Below are 17,184 nucleotides of genomic sequence, written 5' to 3' on the forward strand. Positions count from 1 at the left end.
AGCTTAGAACATCTCACAATTACACGTTTTATTGTTATTTTCTCACAAACATGTTATTTTTGCTCAATAGTGGATCGTGGCAAACTGTCTTGTGAGTGTTTAGTGGGTTTTTCTTTTGATCTAAACAGGGAAATAAGCCTGGAAAAGAAGAAAACAGAGATGGGAGAAGCCAACGATTGTGAGACCAAGGTAAAGACATAGAGACGAGCTCCTGTGTTGCACCCACGTCCTACCATTTAAATGCTTCTTTCAGTTTTTACACAACTGTGGATAAGTCTGATCTCTTGGTCCAGGTTCCTGTTGAGCTTCTACTGGAGGCAGACGAGTCGTGTCCTGCCATCAACTCTCCAGGTAACGTGACAACAGGACCAACACTTACTTAGACTTCTCATTTATCTAAGGAACAGAAGTGAGAAATAAATCTACTTTTTAAAGAAGCTTAACATCTATTGAGGCAAAACAGCAGCTTAGTTTATCTCTTCATGTTCTTAAATCAATGGACAAGCCTTAGTTTTAGCCTGTATCATCTCTTTATGATAGACAAAAACTCACCATGTGCTTGAAGTCTAGCTTTAATTTCTCAAGTATTTTCATCCAAATCAGGTACCGAGACACATTTTATGTCTAGTTAGTGCTCTATTGTTTAATGTTATTCTCCCATTGATTTATTTCTAAGGATATGATATGGAATGACCCACTGACCCATTTACCATCCGATCTGACAATGTACATAATGTAATGATGACATCACACTGTGCATGCATGGGTATTAAATATATGTTGAACTTGACATTATGTATAACAGCCTGATAGTGTTTATTTGGTTTTATTACCATGTGATGAAGATGACAACAGTGAGCTCGCAGAAGAAGTTCCTCCTGGGCCCCGCCCACAGCGGCTCTCTGAGCTCACCATCAAAGAGAAGACTCCGCCCATCCCAGAGGGCAGCGCCTTCTTCATCTTCAGCAGCACTAACCCGTAAGCGTGTTTAAATATCCTGGCAGATACGTCAAAAACATGTTCTGTAAAAAAGCATGTAAATGTGTACATTGGTTTTTTGAGTAAATACTGAATCCATTTTTAATGTGATCAACACTGATAAACCAATGGTTCCCACTCAAAATCAATAAATCCAAAATGGCCGAAATCTGTATTTCCAATTTGGATATTTTGTCCAAATTTTGGTTCTATTTGACATAGAAACATGATCTCAGTGGTGAATTATAGGTTTTCAGGGTCAATGAATTCAATAATATATCTTAAAATAGTAGATTGTGCTCAGAGCAATATCCAAGATGGCCGCCATCTGTATTGTACTGTTAGATGTAGAAACATGATCTTTGTGGTAAAATGTATGTTTTTGGGGACAAGGATTGTCATGAAGTATCTTTAAATACTGTAAATTGTATCCAGAGTCAGATATTAGATAGCCACCACAACACTTTACACATGGAAAAGTGAAAATATGATTTATTTGCAGCCACAACTGTGTTTGACAAAGATGTCTTTTAAAGGGTGAATGATTGGATTTAAATGTATTATTTTATCTATTTTCATTGATTTCTCAGGAACATTATATCCATTGTGATCCTGGTGCATGAGCATTAATCTGATGATGTGTTTATTTTGATGATAATGATTAAACTCAAACTTTTGATGTAGATATCTGAATAATATTTAAATTAATGTAACAAATGTTCTCTGCAGGTTTCGTGTTCTCTGCCATAAACTCATCAACCATCAGATCTTCACTAACCTCATCCTGGTCTTCATCATGCTCAGCTCTGTATCGTTGGCGGCTGAGGACCCGATACGCAACTTCTCTGCTCGCAATATCGTAAGTAGAAAAATAAAAAATATAACACATTTATCAGATTAATGTCTGTTGAAGCAAACAGTCCTGAATCTACCAAAGTCTACATGCTTTACTTTTTCCGTTTATCAGTAATCACACATAGTTTCCACCAGGGTTGGAGTCAATTGTAATTTCAATTGTGTAATTGATAAATAATAGGAGTGTAACAATTAATGTCAACGATTCAATCAAAAAATGATTCAGTAACTTTGTAGCCAAAATTATAATATAACCACTTTGACTGTGAAATGAATCCCTGATACTGGACAGTACAGGTGAGGTTTCATAGATTCCTGAAGTTTCTTGTAAGGGAATCTATAGTCAGAATCCGAATCAGAATCAGAGTCAGAATCAGAATCAGAGTCAGAATCAGAATCAGAATCAGAATCAGAGTCAGAATCAGAATCAGAATCAGAATCAGAATCAGAGTCAGAATCAGAATCAGAATCAGAATCAGAATCAGAGTCAGAATCAGAATCAGAATCAGAATCAGAATCAGTAAGAGAGAGACATAGTATATACCTTTCGTCAAACTTTTGACAGGTGTGGCGTCACGCCCTTTGTCCCGCCCCTAACCGGAAGTCCCGCCTCCCTGACCGGAAGTCCCGCCTTATAGCACCCGCCCATAATGAATTCAGCTTTTGCTTTTTTGCTGGATCAGAAACAGCTTCTTCTTCTTCTTCATTATTTTTGATGTTTCTAGGGTTAGCTAGTTTTAATACACCCCAGTCATTTGACGACAAATCAGCCGCAGACATTTGCGTGGTTTCACAAACATTCTTCTGATACAGACAGAGTTCACCCGTCTCATACTTGAATACGTACACCCAGCTCCCGCTTTCACCATAACTTTCAAGTGACCACTGTTGATGCAAAGGAAATGGAGGTGGTGTCTGAATTATTTTCAAAAACACCAAAGACTTTTCATGCTGACCGGCAATACGTTTTGATTCTTGTAGAATTATAACAACAGTTTCACTAATGATACCTGTAGACATGGTGAAGCCTGTGTGTGTGTGTGCGTAAGTCCAAAGGTTGTATGTTCAAAGCACTCTTATCTGCATAGAGACGGCCAAAGTAGGTCAGGTTTTTTTTTTTTCCCCATTATGGGCGGGTGCTATAAGGCGGGACTTCCGGTCAGGGAGGCGGGACTTCCGGTTAGGGGGCGGGACAAAGGGCATGATGTCACACCTGTCAAAAGTTTGACGAAAGGTATATACTATCTCTCTCTAGTAAGGGTTCGTTAAATACAGTTTGAAACAGCACAAGGAATTTAACTTGGCAGTTGTTGCGAAGAACATGCGCACCAACACACCGAGGGAGCCATCTGCGGCCCCATAATATTTAGATGAATTGCAACGAGCCGTTGGGGGGCGCGCACGTGCAGCGCCCCTCCTACTGCCACTACGTGGGAGGGAGGGGGGTGGGGGCCAAAGAAGGTTTTGAAACATGATCCTGATCACTTGATTCTGTACAATTCATTCCGGCGCAGATTACGTGAAATGACCTTGGGTAGATCTGATTCAGAAACTAAATCATGCAACACGAAACATCCTGGAGAATAAATAAACCGGCCTGGAACGGCTGGCTGTGGGGAGCCGAATGAAGATAAGGATTTGTTTTCGGCATCATGAGCTAATGCTAATGAGCTAACGCTACATGAGCTGCTGCTGTGCTTAAATCCAATGCGTTATTTCCTTGTAATTGAAAAATGTAATTGACCCCACCCCTGGTTTCCACTAATGTATTATGATAAGTATAATAACATTTTAAAGCTAAAATTAACCCATTTTAAAGGTAAGTGCACACTTATTACTAACGTCCTGCATATGTTAAGACTTTTCAAACTGCAAAAGTTTTGAAATGCATTAAATTTTGACCTCGGTATCGTTTTATTTTCATGCTTTTTGAAAAACTGTCACCATAGTCGTGGTTACACGTCATAAGTGATCAAATGCAACTCTGACCTGATTGAAAACAACATATACTGTAGCATATTTATACTTTTGATCATTTATTATGATGATATTGATTGTTTTATTGTATTGTACATTTTTAGTGTAATTCTTAGGATTGAGACTTTTCCCCATCTTGTCCCTGCTCAGCTACTGGATTCATGAGAATGCTGAATGTTCGCTAATTTGCATACAGTCTGTTCCACAATGACCAGCGTGAAAAGTATGTGATTGATTGACTGGGTGATCAGAGGGAGTCAGACCTGAGGACAGAAAAAAGGCCCTTCTTTACTCATTATTCAGTTTAAACTCTTCAATCTAACGGAATTTCTGAATTTGGAATTTTATAAGACAAAATGAATGAGACATATTAACCCTTGGATGCATGACCTACCATAGTGTTTTTTTAATCCTGGGGTCAGGACCCCATGTGTGATCGCCTGGAATTAAAATGGGGCATCGCTTAAGGATTCTAGTAATTGGTAAAAAAGAAACTTAGTTAAAAACTACAGAGCCCCTAAAGTGCCACGGACTTTATGTATTAGTTTCACGCACTAAAGGTTCCATGCGCTCGTGAGCATGCAATAAAAAAAATATGGGGCTCAGTAAAAAACAGATTAAAATTCAATTTTTTAAAAATTATTATTTTTCAATTACACATCACACACAATAAATATCAAATAACTGTATCCTATACATTTAAACTTTTTCAAATAATATGCAGTATAAAAATATCTGAGGTGACGCACTTGTCACTTTGTCACGGAAGAGGTTTAGGGACAAATGTGATCAAGAATAAAGTCAAAATTTGAGAATAAAATCAAAATATAATGTTTGGATTAAAGTTGAAAGTTCGAGAAAAAAAAAACTCCTGAGGATTGAAGTCCTTTTGGGTGGGAGTCCTTCAACGGTCCATGATTTACTCTCTAACTTCATCCACCAGAGCATGTCAGCACACTGTTTAAGGGAGCGTAAAGGCCCCTTAGGAGAGCTCTTCTTCTCTGCTTCATTTTCTACTACCAAACCTCAGAGTTGGAAATGAATGAAAACAATAGATGTTTACAGGCAGTTGGGCCGTGTGACATCATCAATCATGTGATTTCAAGATGGAGGAACACAGGCTCTAAATCTGTAAAGTAGCTGCATTTTTAAAAGTTAATACCATTAATATGGTGCATAATAGGAATACCTGAAATATAAGAAAGTAAAAACTTTAAATGTCAAAGATTTTTAAGATTTTTGACCCCCCTTATGCATCTAAGGGTTAATATTAATGAATCACTACTACTGCTACATGGGCCAGTGTTTCTATTGCATCTACCAGTCTACAGTGTCTGGTACTCCCTGTTGTCTGTCTGTGAATGACTTGAAACTGTGCATTGCCTTTTTGCAGATTCTTGGTTATTTTGACTATGCTTTCACCGCAATCTTTACAGTTGAGATCCTGTTGAAGGTAAATGTCCAGTGCGTGCTGTGTTGTGCTGTCCTGGGTAGAGCTTTTGTAACTGTGCGTGCTCTGTCACTCTGATTGCCTCCTCAGATCCTAGGCTATGCAGACTATGTCTTCACTAGTATGTTTACTTTTGAGATCCTTATTAAGGTAAACAATAATTAAAGTCAAATTAGTGACAGCTCTCCACGTCCAGCTTGCTGCACACGTACCCCCTCCTCTCATTTTTGTCAACATGAGCTTTGGTTCTGAACAGACTCCTGCTTGTCCTGTCACCTTTTTGTCTCTTTTTCTGGTTTTAATTTGGCTTTTTTTCTTTAGCCAAGGCCACTCTCAAATAACTCCATAACACCAGAGCTTTAAAAATACATTTCATAGAATTAAACACTTATAAAGTGTACTTGTATGATATTAGGACCAAGGATTATGGGAGAGGATTAGACTCATTTTGATGGAAAAAATCATTTTCGGCAAATCCAGAATAAAATCAAAATGTTGAGATTAAAGTTGAAATTTTGAAAATAAACTCAAAATACAACATTGTGATAAAAGTCAAAGGTTTGCTTAATGAAGTCAAATCTACGGAAGCTGACGAGGGCCAATTTACCAAATGACAAGAAATTTATCGATGAATGCGTTAAACCACACATGTCAAAATCAGCCCCTTGAAACATCCAATCCAGTCGCAGAAGAAAGAAAAAATGACGAAATGAGAAAACATGAATCATTGTTTAAATAAAACTCAGTAATATTTGCAGGGCCTCACAGTTTTTCCTGGTGTTTATGTCACATGATTAAAGTCATTTTTAATGTTGAACAGTTGAAAGAACTCAAAATTCTTACAAAATCCTCAAATTATTACATATTTCCCTTAAATAAATAGAAATTTAAAGTGCCGACCCTGTTAGGACTGATATCTGTCACTTATTGCTTGGATGATGTCGGTTTCTTACATATTTTGTATTTTGAATGTACGTAAAAGTGTAAACTGGGGCACAATATTGTCGAAATTACTCATTTTTCAGCATAAAAGGATTTAAATTGACTTTAATATTAAACCTTTGACTTTTGTCATGATATTGTATTTTAATTTATTTGATTTTTTTCTTGATTTGCCCAAAAATATGTTCTCTGTAAAATTGGTCCTATTCCTCCTCCGTAAAGGATAACTTATTACAAATTATAATGTCAAGCTGTATATCTGCATTAAAGGTGAACCTTTTGTCAGATTTTTTATTGCATACATTGTCAAATGTTAACATTTTGAGAAGTTCAATATTTTTGCAACATCTATGCATGTTTTGGTCTAGCAAAAAAATCATTTAAAATACATTATTTTTTTTAATGAACTACCTAAAGTACATGATGAAAGGCTCACCTTATAATGAAAGTGCTATAAAAATTTGCAATGTGATATTTTCAAATACTGTTTTTTTTGTCATGTGATAACATTTTCCTCACTTTCATAATAAAAGTATCATGTATGTATATTTATTTACGTCACTCTGCCCTGCATGTGGATGTGTCTACTTTGTTGTTGCTACTGTTGCTAAGGTCATCAATGAACCTTTGATTGAAAATATGATGAAGTCATGACATGATACATTAATTTAATCATAATAATAAGACCACCTGCAGACCACCCATTAAAGCTCTCAGTGGGGTCATTCCACGTCAATTCATCACACACACTTTGTTCTAAAAGAATTCTGAATATTTTTTTTTTACCAATTATTCCTTAATAATTCAATATTCACACTATAAATGTTTAGTTTGATCTGATGAATAATTTATGAGACATGGATAATTTGATCCATGATGACTAATCCACCATCAGCCTCTATTGGAACAAATAATCAATAACCAAGGTTACCACACCTGTTTGTGGTCATAATGTTATGGCTTGTTGTTGGAAGGTTTTTAAGTTATTTATGGTCATAGACATTATAATGCTCAAAGTGAGATAATCCACAGTTCCATTTAGATGCTTCTCCTATGTATGAACAAAAATAAATTTGAAAGTTTTGAATCTGTTGTTTTCTCCGTTCCTGAATGCTCGTCTTCTTTTTTCTCAGATGACGGCGTTCGGTGCGTTCCTCCATAAAGGAGCGTTCTGTAGAAACTACTTCAATCTTTTAGACCTGCTCGTTGTGGGCGTTTCTCTGGTGTCTTTTGGAATACAGTACGTATTCATCTTTCAGACTTCATTGAGTCATACAGTGAGAAACAGGTTTGATCAATGGTTCACAACCATTTTTTTTGGTCGTGACCCAACGTTTGGTTTTCTGTTTTCTCAGGATATGTGTATATATTTACGTATATGCATAAATGTTTTGATTTTGTATGTCTTTTTTGATTTTCAATAAACATTTTGTTCAATAATTCTATTGTCTTTTGCTATTGATTGTGTACTTTGGCTATATAGTATTTTTCATCATATATTAAAGATTAATTGTGCATTCCGTCTTCTGATTTAACAAGTGTTTATTTGTTAGCCTTTATTTCAAATTGTATGTGTTTATTGAAAAGGGGGCGGAGCTCCTGGTTCCATCCTTGCACCTTTAATGTAGTTTTTTTTTTTTTTTTTTAAATATGTGATAAATAAATAAATGAAAACAAAATGAAGTTAGTGACAAGATGTACCTGCTCAGTTATTATTTTAGTGCATTTTATTCTAAATATATTTGATATATAAATATTTGAGAACATGAAAGTATGGAATACAGTAAAGAGTGTGTATTGTATATTTTTAATCAGTGTTATTCTATATATTTTCAATCAATTACTAGAAATTGCAGGTGACCCCAATGTTGGGTTAAATTCACCGCTGTGTCTGTTGTCCTCCACAGATCTTCTGCTATCTCTGTGGTGAAGATTCTTCGTGTTTTGAGAGTTCTCCGTCCTCTGAGGGCCATCAACAGAGCCAAAGGACTCAAGGTTAGACATTCATTCATTCTTTTTTATGAATTTTATATAAAAACGACTTTTGTTGTTGTTGAAAAAACCTTGTTAGAAAATGTAACAAGACACAAATTGTTGTTTTTTAATAAAACCCAAAATGTGTGTGTGTGTGTAGACTAGTTGTTATTACCAGTTGTAACTGGTAATAACAACTAGTCTACACACACACACACACACACCCACACACACGCACACACACACACACACACACACGCACGCACGCACGCACGCACGCACACACACACACACACACACACACACACACACACAAACCAATGTAAACAAAACTCAACAATATTTACAGGTGCTCACAGTTTCCCTAGTGCTTATATCACATAATTGCAGTCATTTTATTATGTTAAACTGTTGGGAAAGACTCAAAATTCATAAATAATCCAATATTATTGCATAATATTTCCCTTAATTAAACAGAAATTGGTAACAAAATCAAGACAATTAAAAGTAAAGATTCCACTGGGACTGATACTTATCACTTATTGCTTAGATATTGTTTTCTTACATATTTAGTTTTGTATGTATACGTGGAAGTTCAAACTATGACACAATAATGTTGTAATTACTCATTTTACAATATAAAATCTGTGACCAAAACTGCTCCATATTTGAACTAAAATGAGTTTGACACCCCAGTAATAAGTAAGTTCTTTTATCCATAAATCATTGACTCGCTGAAATAAAATTATTACACTATTAGAAGAAAAATATTTAGCTTGCTTCATGATGTAATAATGAAGCAAAAAGTTTGAACGTTTTGGGTCTTGTTACATTATTGACCACTTGTAACATTTTGAGTTTTATTACATAGTTATTATTACACTTGGTGTTGTTTCATACTGTATCAGGCTCTAAAAAGCGTATTAGTGAGTGAAGATGTGATCACTGATCAGACGTTTCTGAATGTTCTCCAGCACGTGGTGCAGTGTGTGTTTGTGGCCATCAGAACCATCGGGAACATCATGATCGTCACCACGCTGCTGCAGTTCATGTTCGCCTGTATCGGAGTTCAGCTCTTTAAGGTATGAACGTACAGACATGGACCAACCCTAGAGTCATAATCCAGCTTTGCTTCTGGTTTCCAGGGTAAATTCTATCGATGCACAGATGATGCAAAGTCCAGCCCAGAGGAATGCAGGTGTGTTATTATTTTAAACATGTCCGTTATGTACGGTAGTGTGAGACTAGTGTCTGTGTCCTTTGGACCCCAGGGGTACGTACATCCTCTATAACAACGGGGACACGGCGCTGCCCGTGGTGAGAGAGAGGATCTGGTTCAACAGCGACTTTAACTTTGATAACGTCCTCATGGCCATGATGGCGCTCTTTACCGTCTCCACCTTTGAGGGCTGGCCCACGTAAGTACTGCTTTCAGTCAATATACTGTATATATATATATGTTTTTACATGTATAAAACACAAAAAAAACAAAGACCAAAACTATAGAAAATAATGCACATGTGTCAAACTTAAGGTCCAGGGGCCAAATCTGTCCCTTTTGGAGCATCCAATTCGACCCACAGAAGAAAGTAATAATAACAGAGAAAACATGACTCATTGTGTAAATGAAACTCAACAATATTTGCAGGTGCTCACAGTTTTCCCAGTGCTTATATCTCATGATTGCAGACATTTTTTATGTTAAACTGTAAATTCTTAAATTTTCCTCAAATTATGACATAATATTTCCCTTAATTTAATAGAAATTGTTCACAAAATCTGGGACATTTAAACTGAAGACCTTATTAAGACTGATTTAATTTGGATGTTGTCGTTTTCTTACATATTTAATATTTCATGTATACATAAATATGTAACCTAGGACACAATAATGTTGAAATTACTCATTTTCCACATACATTCTGTGGCCCCTGAACTATAAGAGTTTGGCCCCCATGAAATAATGTATACGTGTATTACACAACAAAATAATACACATAACAGAAATAAGTAAAAACAATAAATAAGTAATTTCAACAACTTGTCAAAATGTGCAGATAACTTTTTGGCATGTGTGCTATGTATTGGTTTTTTAAAAAAAACAACTTTTCAACTTTTTAAACTGTTTGACTTTTTATGTTTTCATTTTCCCTCCACTTCAGCCATTATCAACATCTTTTACTGTATCTTAAACTTTGAACTTCAGCTATTTTTAAACCGATTTCAATCATTCAACTTTTAAAATGTTCAGCTCTTTGTTCCCTTTCAGATATTACAGTATATTTAACAGTTTGTGACTTACAGCCTTTCAAATGATTTACATTTTTAGATTTGACCAGCGCTGGTTAGGACAGAGTGAGGGTCCAACTTTTACCTTAAACTTCCAAAATATTCAACACACAGTCCTAATTTTTTAGTAGTAGTAGTAGTAGGTATAGCCATCTAGCCGCTCACAATACCACATTTTTAGGCATAGGATAAGCAGTTTTTGAATTATCAAGCCTGAAGTGGACCAAATCCCACAAATCTGTCGGCTTTATTCTATTGTACAAATGACTGTTTATTCAGTCGTTCAGTTTTTTTCTCTCGTCCTCTTGGTCACAGTTTTTACTGTAGAAACATAAAATATCACTCATTTGTACACCAAGCCTGCTGATTCTCACAATGTGTTCACTTGTTCCGTAGACCAAACAGTTTCTGGGCAATTGTCATTTGTTTGACACAAGCCAGTTACAGCTGGTTGCCAGGTTTCCCTTCTGTAATTTGTTAAAGTTTATAATTATTATCAGAAATGAATATAGTCAGATGGAATATTTTGAGATTTTATTATTTACCATTTATTACAACACAAAACTACTGAAAACTGGTACCAATGTAACAGGTACTGAGTATCAGTTCAAATCTGAAAGGTACTCATCCCTACTTATGATATGATACAGTGGAAAATCATATTTGTCTATTATTTTATTTATGAAGTGCTTTTTGTACAAAAAATGAGCTTAAAGTGCTTTTACAAGGTTAAAGATTCTAATGTTTAATGTTTTTCAACCCGTTTCAACTGTTTTCATCATATCTTCAGCATTATATCGAGGGTTCAGTTGGAAATAGCAACACTTTCATTCTCATTTTCTTCAGGAAATAGATTTTTTCTGGTTATTATTATGTTTTAGTTCTCATGGAATCTAAAGAAAAAACCTTTACTGTAATCTTACATGTCCTATTTAGTAGTAAATAGTGATTTCTCGTCTCTTCTACAGTTTGCTCTACAAAGCCATCGACTCCAACAGGGAGAACCTGGGCCCCATCTACAACTACCGCATTGAAATCTCCATCTTCTTCATTATTTACATCATCATCATCGCCTTCTTCATGATGAACATCTTCGTCGGCTTCGTCATTGTGACCTTCCAGGAACAAGGAGAGAAGGAGTACAAGAACTGTGAGCTGGACAAGAACCAGGTAGGAGGAGTCTATGGATTCCTCTGAATCATCATCATTCTCTAACATACTGAGCTTCTTTATCTCTTTGTTGTTTTTTAAACGCCGTCGCAGCGTCAGTGTGTGGAGTACGCTTTGAAGGCCCGCCCCCTGCGGCGCTATATTCCTAAGAACCCGTACCAGTACAAGTTCTGGTACGTGGTGAACTCCACTGGCTTTGAATACGTAATGTTTGTCCTGATCATCCTCAACACTTTGTGTCTCGCCATTCAGGTAAGAACACTTTTCATTGAGTAGGTTATCAATGTGTCTCTGAATATCACATATATTATTTATTACTGCCTGATGTCGGGGGGGAGGGGCTTTAACGTTTTGGTCAGTGATAAAGTCAAATATGAAGTTGTTCATGGAGTAATATTATCTTAAGACTTTGTTATTGATGAAATAAATCTATTGCACAAAACCAAGTATTGATAATCTTGTTGTGTGACCATATGTCCAGATTTACCCGTATTTTACAATCAAAATGTCCTGGTTTCCCAGTGACCCTGAATGCATCTTAGGGAACAAGTTAATTTAAATGACAATAACTCAAATAATATTTGATCTATTAAAGAAAATCCACCAATTTCTGAAAACTAGTGAGTTGTTCTTTACAGCCAGTATCATATTATCATGTTATTACAGTAATTTTACTCATACGTCATGGAATCATTAAAGAGATTTTGCTTTTTTTGTTTTGACAAAATCATCACACACAGAGAAGATGGATTAAAAGAGACCAAACACTGGTGGATTTATGAATAATATCATGATGAAGATCCTCCTGGATGATCAAACCTCCATGGAGGTTCAGAGAGAGATTAGAAAACCAACCTTAGAATGTGGGAAGTTAAGGTCACAGTTATTTAATAAAGTGTATATTTAATGATTATTTACTGTTCTGTAAGCTTTGAGCTTTTTTTGTTATAGTTTTAATTTTTAGAAGGAGATGTTTGTCATATTGTTTCAAAGATTGAGAGATTTTAAGATTTATTTTAAGCACATTGTTATAATAAAGGTGATTGACTTCAGTCATTTTTTAATGCGTTCAGGATCCCTGGGAAACCCGGACATTTTGATGAGTTTGTAAAATCCGTCCTGACGATCTGGATAAATCTGTACGATGGTCACCGTAATTTATTTTAATCATTTGAGAATAAAAACAGCTTTTTAGATCAAACTGGGTTTTTATCAGAACTGTAGTAACTACAGTTTGACACCAGTGGATTAATGTAAATATAATATCTGTTGTATTCCCATATAAACAAAGGTTTATGCTGTCTGTCTGTGTTTGTGTGTCTGTCTGTACTGTACTGTGTGTCTGTACTGTGTGTCTGTACTGTATGTACTGTCTGTAATGTGTGTGTGTGTGTGTGTGTGTGTGTGTGTGTGTGTGTGTGTGTGTGTGTGTGTGTGTGTGTGTTTGTGTCTGTGTGTACTGTGTGTCTGTGTGTCTGTACTGCGTGTGTGTCTGTGTGTGTTTGTACTGTCTGTAATGTGTGTGTGAGTGTGTTTGTGTCTGTGTGTACTGTGTGTGTATGTACTGTCTGTAATGTGTGTGTGTGTGTGTTTGTGTCTGTGTGGACTGTGTGTCTGTGTGTCTGTACTGCGTGTGTGTCTGTACTGTATGTACTGTCTGTAATGTGTGTGTGTGTGTGTGTTTCCAGCACCACGGTCAGTCTCATGTGTTTAACTATGTGATGGACATCCTGAACATGGTGTTCACTGGTGTTTTCACCGTAGAGATGATTCTAAAACTCATCGCCTTCAAACCCAGAGTGAGTTCTTCTTCTTCTTCTTCTTCTTCTTCTTCTTCTAACGCCTCACCCTGGGTTGGGCTCAATTACATTTTTAAATTACAATTCCATCTTCAATTATCCATGTTCAATTACAACTCAATTATGATTACAGTGAGTGGCATTTCTTCCAATTACAATTGAAATGACAAATTATTGTTTTCTCCCTGAAATGAAATTACAATTACATGTATTTATTAGCTTTCTGTTAGCATCACTAATGCTAATGGGTCAGTTTGACCCATGTATTAAATCAACTGTAAAATACACTAATTAATATTATCTATTAATTAATTAGTTTCTCATCTATTGATTACATTGTTAGGATTCCTAATCAATGAAAATATTGTTATTAATATATTTGGTGTTTGAGCTTTTTTCTTTTTTACACCCCGAGATTTTAACATTTTTTTTAAATGGTAAAATGATCCTCAAGAGAACTAATGGATACACTTGATATGAAATACATTTTAATAATAGTTTACTACATAGACCTACTGTATGTGTTAATCATAGACTTATAACACAGTTCCCTAGATTTTTTTTTTAATTAAATTGTAAATGACAGTTTTTATAAAATGTCCATACCAATTTCAATTACAAAGTCAATTATCTAAATTCAATTACGATTACAACAGCCACATATTTTTTTCAATTACAAATTCAATTATAATTATGTCATAATTGTATTTAATTATCAATGATTATAATTGACCCCAGCCCTGGCCTGAACTTTTGTTTTTCTAATATTAAAATAAAGCTGTGACACAGTTCATGTCCCCATGTTGATTTTTATTCATAATTACACAGATTCAGTTCCAAAAAGACTGTTTAAAGTTGCAGCGTCCTGTATTACCAGCCCTCATTCTTCCTCTTCCTCTTCCTCTTCCTCTTCCTGCCTGTGCTCCATCCATCCTTCCTCCTGTTTTCCTCCTCGTCCTGTTGGCTGTGCATGCGGCCACGTTCAGGGTTATGTTGGTGATGCCTGGAACCTGTTTGATGCTCTGGTGGTGATTGGAAGTGTAGTGGACATCATCCTCAGCCAGGTAGAACGTCCTCAGAACTCCTCCTCCTTCTTCCTTCCACTGCTGTGTTCTCCTCTTCCCTTCCTCTACACCTTTATTCCTTCTTTTCCTTCCTGTCTGATTGGCCACGGTTACATGATGTTTTTTATTTTATTTTATTTCAAATTAAATAATAGGGAATTAAACTATTTTGCTTTGTTTACATGGAAATAGTAAATGTATTTGGCAGTTTTCAATTACCAAATACATTGTTATCGTACGACTTCTTCCTCAAATCCTTTGTCGTGGAACTCCTCCTAGACTATTAATGCAGCACTAATGACACGTATGTCGTCTCATGGGGACAATGTTAAGGATGTACAGTCGACCTTTTTTGGAGCCAAAATGTCAAGGTCAAGGTCAAGGTCCCATCATGTGTCAAAAAACAAAATTTTCCATATCTCTACGAATATTTATTGTACAAGTTTGATGCTTACATTTATGAAAAGTTCATCTCAAGTGGATTATTTTATTTTGTTGGACCAAAGCTGTACGACCTACCAGTAAAAAAGATCAGTAGAGGTCAAAGTTCATGACGTCACAAAAAAACAAAATATATATATACTTTTTTTCCCTATAACTTGGCCACTGGTACCATTGAACAACATTTACATGGAAAACACATTTAGTCGCGATTAGTCCTTAATTCTTACTTAACTTACAGTCTTTTACTTAATTGTGTACATTTATTTTTCTCATTCTTTCTTTGTTTAGTGTTTATTTTTTCATTACAATATTTCTTGAGCCTCTGCTTTAAGTCTGGGGTGGGAAGGGTTCTGATTGGACAGGAAGGAATGTGACGTAATCACGTTTATTGGAAAAAAACACAATAAAGCATTTTTTCAACATTGAAGAACACATAATAAAAACTATTTTCACTTTTATTTAGCTTGAAGAAGCAGTTGGACAATAACACAGTTTCACTTTAGTTAGCTGAGCAGGAGAAGGAGACAATATCAAGGTATTATGCCATTTAGACTTAAAATCAGAATAAACCAGCCACTTAAATTGGATTTAAGTTTAAATCAGAATGGGTATTTAATTTTATTCTAAATTAAAGTGGAATTAAAGCTCTCATGTAAACGTGGCCATTTTACATCAACAACTACAGCTCACGATAAACCTGAGGGCAGATGTTATTAGCTACTAAAATAACTAACAGGAAGGATTTGATCTGTTATCACGACATGTTTAGATGTTTCTCACTTTCTGTCTCTCACAGTGTTTCTATTTCTTCTTCTTCCTGTGCTTTGTTCTCTTTCTCTCCTACTTTTTTCTGTGTTTTTGTCGCTTGTGTCGCAGAACTATTTTGCTGATGCATGGAACACGTTTGATGCCTTAATTGTTGTGGGTAGCGTGGTTGACATTGCCATCACTGAGATCAATGTAAGTAGTCATTTATCATGTGTGTCTTATTGTGTTGGAGGAGGGTCTTGCTTTAGCTTCAGGCTGACAAGATTTTATACATTGTTGATGCTATTTTCATATTTTGCAAATACATTCTTGCAGAAACAATATCACACCTTTAATGAGCACAGATGAAATATCACACTTTGAACGGGTTGGTAACAGTAATCATGTGGTTATTACAGATCTTTTTTTATCTTCTGCTTGAGCAAGGCCACTCACTTTACATCTGTGTCCTGCTTTGTGCCAGCCTGTCTGTACCTGGGTCTGTGTTTGTTCTCAAACTCTGTCAAACCACTCCTGGATGTAAGACAGTGGTTCTCACACTGTGGGTTCACATACAGTAAGCGTTTCTGGGGTCAATGGAAACTGACTCCTAGTGAAGCTCATCCTCATGTCTCCTTGTGTTCATAAAAAATGTGACTTTGCCTTTATTACAATTAAAAATAATAATGTATTCAGTCTCTAAATAAGGCGTGCAGTGACATCATGTTTACTCCTTAAATAGAACAGATTCATATTACATGTGATTAGGGATGAGCAGGTTCTGGGTGATATGGTGCTCCAGGTGAGAGTAGACTTTGACGACCCTCGGTATAATTCTATGAATGAAAAATATGCTAAACAAACAACAAAAACACAAAACAATTACACCAAAGATACACCAAATGACAATGAATAAATAACAGAATAATAGACAAAAACACACATTTAAACAACAAAAACACACAAACCCTTTATTCTTTGCTGTTATAGATGCTCAGATTGGTCATTATTCTGATGTGAATGTTGTTAATGTGGCCCTTGGATCAGAAAATCACATTTTTGTGGCCCCCAAAAAAGATATAGAGTAAACAAACACCACTATACAGTGGAAACAGAAGGAGCTTTTATCTCACTTCACTCACTGAAACCACTTAAATACAATCCATTCATGTTTATTCATTTACTTTAATCATTTTTAGGACTTGTGTTTTAGGTTTGTCAAGTAAACGTGAAGGATGGGTTGAAATGTATTATTCGTATCTTATGTTTATTTAAAATTATTTCACTTTGAGAATTCACCCCTCCAGCAGATGGCGCCCCAGGCGACCCCAGGTTCACCTATGCCAAGAGCCGGCCCTGTGATTAGGGATGGGTATCGAATTCTGTACTTTTTTAGGCACTGACCGAATTCCTTCGGTACTACTTGGTACCGATTCACGTTAAATCAAATGGAACCATGTTAGAGATATTTCCTGGTTCTGTGGCGAACAAAAAC

General features: G+C 35.8%; 1 protein-coding gene across 16 annotated transcripts in view; it reads left to right on the forward strand.

Moving 5' to 3' along the window:
• cacna1db (calcium channel, voltage-dependent, L type, alpha 1D subunit, b) overlaps positions 1 to 17,184 on the forward strand; it is a 99,828-nt gene that overhangs the window by 57,118 nt on the left and 25,526 nt on the right. For 10 of the 16 annotated variants that reach the window (XM_028452878.1, XM_028452882.1, XM_028452886.1 and 7 more), the window contains 15 exons: positions 129 to 189; positions 294 to 351; positions 846 to 978; positions 1,708 to 1,837; positions 5,204 to 5,263; positions 7,336 to 7,442; positions 8,110 to 8,197; positions 9,151 to 9,258; positions 9,322 to 9,374; positions 9,448 to 9,594; positions 11,434 to 11,635; positions 11,729 to 11,887; positions 13,324 to 13,434; positions 14,421 to 14,498; positions 15,819 to 15,902. In XM_028452878.1, coding sequence (XP_028308679.1) covers positions 129 to 189; positions 294 to 351; positions 846 to 978; positions 1,708 to 1,837; positions 5,204 to 5,263; positions 7,336 to 7,442; positions 8,110 to 8,197; positions 9,151 to 9,258; positions 9,322 to 9,374; positions 9,448 to 9,594; positions 11,434 to 11,635; positions 11,729 to 11,887; positions 13,324 to 13,434; positions 14,421 to 14,498; positions 15,819 to 15,902 — 1,579 coding nt within the window. Of the gene's footprint in view, positions 1 to 128; positions 190 to 293; positions 352 to 845; positions 979 to 1,707; positions 1,838 to 5,203; positions 5,264 to 5,350; positions 5,411 to 7,335; positions 7,443 to 8,109; positions 8,198 to 9,150; positions 9,259 to 9,321; positions 9,375 to 9,447; positions 9,595 to 11,433; positions 11,636 to 11,728; positions 11,888 to 13,323; positions 13,435 to 14,420; positions 14,499 to 15,818; positions 15,903 to 17,184 lie in introns of all 16 variants that reach the window. The other 6 variants (XM_028452894.1, XM_028452879.1, XM_028452881.1 and 3 more) reach the window with 2 other exon arrangements.

Source organism: Gouania willdenowi, chromosome 7 (genome assembly GCF_900634775.1).
Source record: "Gouania willdenowi chromosome 7, fGouWil2.1, whole genome shotgun sequence".
NCBI classification, from domain to species: domain Eukaryota; kingdom Metazoa; phylum Chordata; class Actinopteri; order Blenniiformes; family Gobiesocidae; genus Gouania; species Gouania willdenowi.